The sequence below is a fragment of the Propithecus coquereli genome, unplaced genomic scaffold (genome assembly GCF_000956105.1).
Source record: "Propithecus coquereli isolate 6110/MARCELLA unplaced genomic scaffold, Pcoq_1.0 Scaffold30, whole genome shotgun sequence".
Classification (NCBI taxonomy): Eukaryota; Metazoa; Chordata; class Mammalia; order Primates; family Indriidae; genus Propithecus; species Propithecus coquereli.
In genome coordinates this window covers 890,176-900,173 of record NW_012148619.1, presented here as the reverse complement: position 1 = coordinate 900,173, position 9,998 = coordinate 890,176, and the positions used below count along the sequence as shown (strand labels likewise).

General features: G+C 47.4%; 1 protein-coding gene across 1 annotated transcript in view; it reads left to right on the top strand.

Annotated features, from left to right (window-relative positions):
• The window catches only part of PRR5L (proline rich 5 like), a 165,309-nt gene that overhangs the window by 135,557 nt on the left and 19,754 nt on the right, over positions 1-9,998 (top strand). The window contains exons 5-6 of the mRNA XM_012649587.1: positions 1,517-1,574; positions 6,397-6,488. Coding sequence (XP_012505041.1) covers positions 1,517-1,574; positions 6,397-6,488 — 150 coding nt within the window. The remainder of the gene's footprint in view (positions 1-1,516; positions 1,575-6,396; positions 6,489-9,998) is intronic.

The following is a 9,998-nucleotide window of genomic DNA, read 5'->3' as shown; positions in this document are numbered from 1 at the left end:
GTGAGCCACTGAGCTGTCTGTGATTTTTGTTTTTCTTTAACAAAGTTGGTGTATTCCTATACAGTGTCACTCTAACTTTGATGTGGGGTTTCATCCGCCATCTTGAAACTACATGGCGGCCAATTAGTTTTTAAAATTAGGTCATATCTGTGAATCTTAATTTGGTTTATGTGTATCAGTCATAGAAATGTGATAGTACTTTTGATAAAATATTCTATTAGTACATTTGATAACGGCCCTTTCAATACTGACTCTTTACCTTGCACTCCTTTTATGAAGAAGTTGGGCCAAGATAGTAACCATTACCATTGCTACCACCACCACCAATTACTGAGCATGTAAAATACTGTGTGTGTGTGTGTGTGTGTGTTTATAATGATTAATTCTTACAAGAACTTTATGGTATTGCTAGTATTATGCCATTTTACAGAACTTAGGACTCAAGGGAAATTAACTGCAAAATCACATAGCTAGAATGTAGCTGAGCTGGAACTTGAACCCCCCTGTCTGATACCCAAGTTCCTTCCACTCTGCTGTGTGTGCTGTCTTCATCACTGTGATAAGGTTTCAGGGTTTTATAAAGGACAATGCTAAGGAATGCTTTAGGTTTTGTGGTGAAATATATATCACCTTTGTTTCTGCCTCTCCCATAAGCATAGGCCTTTGGCAGTCGAATAATGTGAGATGGGTGGAGAGGTACCAGCCCATCACTGGTCTCTGATCTGCTATGACTTGCAGAGAGGCTGCCCCATGTCTTACAGGACCGGCTGTAGCCCTTCAGGGGAAGAAGAGGGTCTGGGTTGGAAGACTTTCTGGAAGGCAGCAAAGCGGAATGGAAACAACATGGTTTCTGGAACTAGGAAGACCAGCTGTCTCCTGTGGGCCGGTCTCCCCACTGACTGAGTGAGGATAATAGCACCAACCTGATAGGACTGAATTAAATGACAAGGAGGCTACAAAGGCTATGATACACACAGGACACTCAACAATTGATAGTTGCAATTGCGAGAAGATAACTTTACTCTTTCTACAACTTCCCCAAGCACATGCTGATTGACAGGCACATACTCACTGCTGCTTAAGCTTTTGCATGCAGTCTCTCTCATGCTAGTATGAGAAGCCCAACATTTATCATGTTTAAAACTATTATTTTTGTATAATTTCCCATTGCCTCAATGTTCCCTTTTGTGAGTTTAGGTCATTAAGGGCCTCCAAGGACACTGGGTGTCAACAGTAGTGAATTCATCCAAGCTGGTGTCATGCCTCTTCCCTGGTTTGAGGGAGGAGGGTGGCGGTTGGGTTGGGCTCTTATCTCAGGTGCTCATTTGCTATGGAAGTCTCACTGTCTTCTCCTGAGGCCTCAGCCTTCTGAGAGATCAAAAGGCTGCTCAAACTGGGAAGCATTAGCACACAAGTGCCTGGAACCCCGTGCCCTTGCCCGTTGGGAGTGGGAGAAGGCTTGTCACTCACGCCCCGGAGCTGCCCAACTCTTGTGTTCTCTGTTCTCTTTTGGCAGAACCAGCTTCTCGCAAAAGGACTGTTCTTTGTGGAGGAGAAGATCAAGCTGTGTGAAGGCAAGTACCAGGCAGCCCTCAAAGATCGGGGCCTCTGTGACTCATCCTTTGATGTTGGGACAGCTCAGACGCTAATGTCCAAACGTGGCAGGCTCCAAGCGAGGGATTCGCCCTGTCGGTTTCTTCCCCAACTAGGTGGCAGCACTTTGATTTGAAGTCAGCTGCTCGTGGCAGGGCGGGTCAGACTGTTTTTACAAATGAGGTGGGATTGGGGTGGTTTCTTGGGAGACCTCATTAAGGGGGCATTTCATGGGGTGCATGCTGGCGGTCCCCTCTGAAGGGCCGAGTTATACTGGGGACCCTGCCGTGCTCACCCTCTGGTCTGCCACATGCTATTTCCTATGGGCCTTCGTAATGTTTCTTGGGGTCACAGAAGACAGGAGTCCTGTCCATTAGGGGGACATTAGGCTAAGTAGACACCTGCTTAATGGGGTATGATTTGATAGCTAAAGGGAAATTTCCTGGTCTTGTAAGATTTTAGAATCCAACCAGCGGGATGGAAAGGAACTGCATGGAGATGAGAGAGGGTACCAAAGTCAAGAACTGGCCAAGCCCATGACTCTACCAAGGGCTACTCTTAGCTCCGCCCCAGTGGGGCCTGGTCTTAGCTTGCTACCTGCTTCCTGGGTGACTTTCGGCAAGTTGCTAATTTCTCAGAGTCTCAGTTTTTTATCATTTTTAAAGCGATAAGTTGGGGTGAGGGGTTGTGGGGTGCACGAGGTGCATAGTTGGGTGTAGCCCCACACCTGGCGCATGGCAGATACGCACACTGCTTCCTTTGTTTTTTTCCCTGTAGCTAATGACCTCTCTCTGTAGGCCAAACTCACTTCCAGGCCCACACCTAGTAGGTCCAAATGTCGTCCCTTTTCTTCTTCCCATTCCCTGGGGAAGAGACGAGTGTCCAGTACAGTGGCTCCTAGAAAGACAAAGGAGGAAGAAAAATGAGAACCTGACAGTGGAAAGTCCCAATGCCTGGCACTCAGCAAATGCTCGCCAAACCTTTGGAAGAAGAGAGGTTAGAAATTAACCCCTCTGCATATTTGAGAGTTGGCTGAACCCGCAGCCTTTTTTTCCTTGAATACATCCATGCTGTGATTTTTTTTCCAAACCTTATGAATACCCACTAACCCAAGGCCTTTAAAAAAATTTTTTTTTGATTGTGGTAAAAAAACACATATAATGTACCCTCTTAACTATTTTATACTTCAGAAGTGTTAACTATGTTCACATTGTTGTGTGAAAGATCTCCAGAACTTTCTTTTGCAAAACCGAAACCCCATGCCCATACACAGAACAACTCCCCGTTTCCCCCGCCTCAACCCTGACAACCACAACTCTACTTCTTGTTTCCATGATTTGGACTACTCTCATATAAGTGGAATCCTATAGTATTTGTCCCTTTGCAACTGGCTTATTTCTCTTAACATAATGTCCTCAAATCCATGTTATAGCATGTGGCAGGATTGCCTTCTTGTTTTAAGGCTGAATAATATCCCATTGTGTGTGTGATGCCGCCTTTTCTTTACCCATGTGTCTGTCAGTGGAAGGGTCTTGTTTTTAGGCTACTTGCTTTGACCGGAAACTTAGTGGCTCTCCTGCAGTTTGGAGTCAGGCTAGTGCCCAAATGTGGAAGGCAGCTGCCTGGGGAAGGGGAGAAAGGAAGCATTGTCCCTGGTCACATCATCTGTGTGTAAGTTATCTGGGAGTTACTCCTGGAAATGTGGAGAAACAGCTCTATGAAAAAAGTACTGAGCGATACCAGAGATGCAAGCGCCCTTAAAAGGGAAAGTTAAATATCTCTCATCCAGATGACCCTCAGCAGATAGACTCAGCGTGAAAACTCATGAAGGAGCTGGCTGGACGAACAGAGACCACCCAGGCGTCCACACCCCTTACCTGGTGCGGCCAGAGAGCACCAGGCCAGGGCATTCTCTCTGGGTGTCCTCTAGCCCCAGGGTTCTGAGTGTTGGGGTCCTTTCTGCACAATGAGTGGGTACATGGGGAACCTTTGAGGCACTTTCCCATCTTCAACCAGACATGTCTACTTTTTTACGTGTTAGGACTCCAAGGAAGACTTTTGTCTGGATAAAAGGATTCTCTTGCTATAAAATAAAGTTTTGAAACAACTAATATGCTCTATCCGATCACTGAATAAGCTTCACTTTATTGACATATCTGTTTATATATTTACAAATCCGTTTATGTGTTTATGTATTGGTTTATATCTGTACTCCCTGATTTATTGCTGCAGAAACGACAGGTGGCAGCCCACATCCATTTGTTGCTGTCCTGTGGGCAGGATACGCCGTGTTAACTCCAGCAATCTTCTCTAGAGCTTTAGTGACCTTGACTCTTAGGAGCTTTCTTACACCTGCCTATGTGCTTCTGGTGATCTAAACCCCTGTGGTACATTAGGGGACAGATTTTATGGGGTAGTCATCTAGAACCTCCTATCCAAACCCCCCTTCGTCTTTGCAGGGAGCTAAGTCCTTGACTGGTGGCCTGTTTCTGGAAGTGAAGTCACCTGTTTCCTCTCACTCTTTCTTCCCCAGGGTTAACCTGTTTTGTTAGCCTGGGTCTGTCTGATGTTCTTCTCTGAACACTTTCCAAAACCTCCATTACTCTCTGAAGTTTGCAGCCAGCAATTAGACCTGGGTTCCCGGGAGGCGCCTTTCTGCTGACGGGTTTTAGGATGACCTCATGTGCGATGAGCTTTCCATCTTGGCGAAGAAGGGGGGAGTAGGTAGGCACCAGCACTGGCCTGCAGGGTCCTCTCCCCTCCCCCTCCTCCAGGTCAGGAAGGCCCCTGTCTGTCCTTGTGGAAGGCTTAAGATAAGGGCCATTAGCAAAGGAGCTGGAGTAGCCTTTGCCCCTTTGGGGTACATTGTCCAGGTGTTGAGTTTACCTTGGTTTTAGGAACCGCGGTGACCTAACATTTCAGATGGCCCTCTTGACTTCCCCACCTTCTCCCTGCAGTGAGCTAGCATAGCCTGCATTTGAAAGAGGACGGTGATTCATTCAAACCAACTTTTGTCGATTATCTGCTACCTGCCAGGCACTTTGCTAGGTGCTGAGGACTCAGTGGTGGACAGAACTGTCATAGGATCACAGGCCCTTGTGCAACTCACAAACTGGTCATGGAGACAGATGTTAATCACATCATCCCTAACATAAAACTGTAAGCGGGACAAGTACTAAGCATACAATTCGTAGTAGGGGAATTTGAACAGTCAAGAGACTTTCCTGTCCCATATTTGGATTAAATGGTAACCTCCTTCCACTCACCACCCTCAGCATCTGCTAAAACCTGTATGGTGCTTTCTACTCATTCATTCAAAGAATTTTAAAGATTGATGTATCAATGTGCCTGGCACCATGCCAAGCACAGCAGTACAGCGGTGAGCAGGATGCGTGAGGCCCTGTTCTTACTCCCGTTCTAGTGAGGAGACAGAAGCAAATAAACAATTCCAACAAACTGTGATCAGTGCTTTGTGCAGGGAAGTAGCGGGTGTCATGGACTGGCATTTTTCCCCGGTGTATTTCACCTTGGCCTTTCAAAATCTGCAGGTCTTTGGACCTGCTGGCTACTAGTCATGCCCTTGTTCTGTTCTCTCCTCAGTCCCTGCTTTTTTAGTGCCCATTAAATTAATGGACGGAAGGTGCCAAATGCATCTTTCAAGATTTGTGCAGTGGAACTGGCAGCGTCTTGCCAAATGCATCTCTCTGAGTCTAATCTTGGCTGACCCAGTTTCTCCGCCTGGGATGAGCAGAGACGGTGCCGGTATCAGCTCTGCTATCTAGGTCATTAAACAGCAGCTGCGTGCAGGCTCCTCTCCGCCAGGGCCCGTCTTTCCTGGAGGTGCGGAGTTCCTCACACAGCCTTCCGGTGGCATTGGGTGACCCGTGTGCTCTAGCCTGGGGGTGGCATTTGGCCATAGCTCAGACTTCCTAATCCTAGGGGTGAGTAGGGACCGTATCAGGAAGTGGCCCTGTGTTTGGCAGGTGGCCTTTCCAGAGAACACTGCTCTCCCAGTTACCGTAAAGCACTCAGTGGAGGGGACAGTTCCAAGGTCCTTTCTGCCTCTCTTCACTGACAGCTCAAACCCAGAACAAAGCCAGTGTCTTAGTGATTAAGAAAACAAAACAGTATCTAACTGTGCACATGATCTTCCCAGATTAGGTTAGTCAAAAGCATGGGTTCTGGAATCCCAGCTCTGCCTTTGAGCTGTGTGACATTGGGGCAGTTACTTGGCCTCTCTGAGCTTGCAAAGCAGAGGTAATAGAGTCTTACTCTGAGATACCTTGTAGATAAGTAGTTTAGCATAGTGCCTGATAGTGTTGTAACCATTCACGTGATAGCAATTACTATGTGGTTTTAAGATTTCAGCTCTGTTTTCTGGATTGGGGGATAGAAGGGCATATTTGCCTATTTTCAGTTGTGTCTTCCCCCCCCCCAGTCCCACATTTACTGTAGCAACACCTTGTAGATCAAATGTAGGCAACGAGTTCTCTTCCTGCCCCCAGCACCAAATGCTACTCCTCTCACTTAGAATCTTTCTCCTCAAGTGTGAGTTTCGATCCATATGTGCATCCTTGCGAGACAAATATATTTTCTGCCCTGAGAACTTGTGGTGGTCTTAGCCAGGGATAAAGACCCTGTAGCACCACATCTCTGTTCTCTGGGCTTTACCAGCTCCTGGCTGCAAGTTTACTAGCATGTGCGACTTCGCGTTTTACATGGAACTGTCTTGTGGCCTCTCCTGCAAGTAATGACAAGTTCTTTTCTTTCTTCCTCCCCTCCCATCTTCTCGCCCTCGTGTAGGTGAAAATCGCATTGAGGTTCTGGCTGAAGTCTGGGACCACTTCTTCACTGAGACTCTCCCCACCCTGCAGGCAATATTTTATCCAGTTCAGGTCAGTCTCTCTGGGGAACGCCTCCTGCTGGCCTCCGCCATCTGTTCTCTCTCTTGGGCTTGGCAGCCCAGGGCCTCCTGGTGAATGGGAGGAAACTTGGAGATTGGGCGCTTGCGTTGGTTAAGGACCTTGGAGATCTTTTGAGGGCTCTCTGGTTCTAAATTTAGTACCTAACTTCAAGCGAAGAAGAGCGCCTGCATAACTAGCAATCTGTAGGCTCTCCTTACCCTCTTGGTTTTGAGTATGTCTTTATATTCTTGGAGTGGTTTGTTTTCCTTAGTTTTCAAAAGCAGAGAAGATGGGGGAAGGAGATTTTCCTTTTTCTTTCTCCCCCGGCCTCTCTCCTCCTTCCCTCCCTTTTTTTGAAGCTCAATTTTGAAGCAAGTTTGCTGTTGCCCTCACATTGTGGGGAAGGAAGAATGTTCTTTGCCCTCTGAAGATAAGAAGCCACACGACATAGCAGGAAGAGCAGAGGGCTAGGGATTGGTAGATGGGTTCAAGAGTGTGGGTTTGGGCAAAATCATTTAACTTCTCTGAGCATGGCTCCATCCCACCTCCTGCAAAATGAGGAATTTAGAGTAAAAGGTGAGTGACGTCTCTTTAGTGTTCTTGTTCTGTGACCGCAGCTCATCCTACCACTTGCGTTGCTATCCTTGCCCCCTTCCGCGGAGGCTGATACCACACGGATCGTTGCCAGGTCACAGTTGCTGCCCCTAAGAGAAGTTGACCGACAGATGTTCTAGTGCAAAATACGTGTCTCTGTCATGCTGCAGTCTGCTCACTGTCCTGCTCCACCCGCTGGGGTTAAGGCTTCACGTGTAATCAGGCTTTGTTGGTGTGGGTGCCGTATGCAGAGTAGAACACAGCCGTTAGGAATAGTCGGAATGACCTTATACCAGAGGTAAGGGCCCATGTGGACTGTTTGATCTGAACAGTGTTTAAAGGGATTTGGAATTGCTTAAAATGTATGTCGAATATTTAAAAACTGGGAGGTTATGCTTACAGATTTCGTTTCCCATTTCAGGCCTGCCCCCACCATTTCCAGTGAGAAGCACAGCTAGAAGCCTCTGGCCCACAGCCCAATCCTCTTTGTCATCCCACCTTTGGTCCCATCTGCATTCATGGGGACCCTGTGCCCGTGAACCTGCCCCTTCCTTGGAATAGTCACCCGTCGGCCAGCAGTGGGTCCTCTCTCAGGAAGACGGACCTGGGAGAGGGGGATAGAGTTGCCAGAGGTAGCAAATAGCAGTACAGGAAGCTGAGTTATATTTGAATTGCATATATAAACAAGAAGTAATGCAATATTTTGGACATATTTATACTAAAAAACGATTCAAACTTAACTGGGCATCCATCCTGTGTTTCATCTGGCAACCCTGCTAGAGGGGGTGTGCAGACCTGGGTTTCTCCTAGGGCCATTTGGACAGGAAATTCCAGGGTACAAGTGCCCAGATGGTTCTAGAATGGGAAATGTGGGGTGGACGTGGCCCCAGTACAGTCTGAGGAGGGCAAAGAGGGGCCCTCAAAGTCTCAGAGTCAGGCTAGAGCCCAGACGTGAGGCTTGAAGGATGCCACTGCCCCGCTTCTCTTAAAAACTTGTAAGATCTGGCAACAGTTGACATTGCCCCTGTTCACCCGCCACGCCCTAGTCACTGCCTTGAACTTTGCCTCTGCTCTCCAGTCTGCCACGGCCCCCACCTGGCCTGCTTCTCTCTCTCCCTGTCCACTCCTGAGGGCATCCGCATGTGCTCACCCTGTTTTATTTGGTTGCGTGAGATACACTCAGACGGTGGGTGGGGAAGCTCCGTGGCAGATGGGCACCAAAAGTAGCGGGTACCCCGAAGGGGCAAACTGTGCCTCCCCCACTTTCGTTCTCCATTGACCCAGGTCCACATATTCATGATTTTACAGGACTCAATGCACTCAGCTTTTACTCTTTCTTTGGCTCAGCCTAGAGAAACTGGATGGCACGTTGGGGGTAACCTGCATGTGCGCTTTTTACTTTTCTGGAGGACAGAGGTTGTGAGGAGGTAGGCTTGGTTTTGTTATGCTATTTCCCACCCCCAGCTTAAAACAAGAACAGAATAGCCGACTCTGGGTTAGCATGAATTGCTTCTCTGATTCATTGTGGGCTGAAGAGATGGCTGGGCCTGGTAACCAGTCCGTGCTCTGACGCACGGCCCCAGACGATCCTCTGAGAAGGCAATGATTAACTTGTTTATATGGCAGGTTGGGTACCCTACACCCTCCCATAAAAGTATTTTCTGCCAGCGTCAGAGGCCAGATTTTTGCATATGGAAAAAGCCTTCATGGTTTTGGAGACCAGCAAAAGGTTCTCGAGAGAAAGCCTCATGCTGTAGGAGGATTAATGATGTGAGATATCAGAGCTAATTCTAACGTAAGTGGTAGTACCACGTTGCTGTCTGGGCCTGGTTCGGCTTCCTTTCAACACAGGAGGCACCAGGTGCGGGTTCAGTATGCCCCTCTGGTCACTTATAAGTCCGGGCTTTTTCTCCTGAGTGTGTGATGTCTAACCAGGGGCTTGGAAGCCCCAAAGGCAAAATCTTTCATCTTCTCCAGGTGAATGCTGTATCTGCCCATGCTTAGCCTATTCCCAAATGACTGTAGGTCTTTCATGTGAAGAGGTAATGGTAAGAGAATAATCTGGGACAGAAGTGGGGTGCAGGGCTGGGACAGCAGCACCAAAGAACAGAGCGGTTCAGAGCGTGAGCTGCAGAGTTAGCTCATGCCTGGGCTGGGTTCGCATCCTCACTCTGCCACTTACCGTCTTGTTTATCTTGGCAAGATAACCTCACCTCCCAGAGCCTCGGTTTTCTTCTATAAAATAATGATATCTACTTCACAGGGTGTTAAAAAAGAATGAGATAATATACAAAAAGCACTTAGTTTAGGATACGATGTACGGCAAGGGCTTAAGAATTGTTGCTGTCGCCATCAATATCATCATTAGTATTTTTTTCTGTACAGCTGATGACCCATTTGTTTGGATCCGTTTTTCACATTTCATGGGCTAAGCAGGTGAGTCTGGAATGGGTGATCTTGAGTGGCCACCCTGTGCTTGGCACTGTGCCACGGAGATGTGGGGAAGTTGCAGTTGCCTAAGCGAGGCTGTGACCTGTATTTTCCTGTCATCCCACTTAAAATATCATTCCCATCATTCCCCCAATTGGTGTGAGATAACAAGCTTTCTCATACGCTGTTGCTGGGAGTGTAGACTGATGCAATCTTTTTGGAGGGCAGTGTGGCAGTATCTGTAAGACTTCTTAAAAGCATATTTTAATCAAGCAATTTTCCTTTGAGGGAATATCATCTGGATATGCTGATAGAAAGTACCCGGAGAGACAAAGATGAATGTGTTTATTATCATAGCATTGTTTGTAGGCAAAAAAATGAAGGCACCTTGGTCAGGAGATGGTTGGTGAAACAGAATGTTCATGCGGTGGAATATTATGCAGCCTTAAAGAAGGATGAGGTAGGTTAGTATGTGCT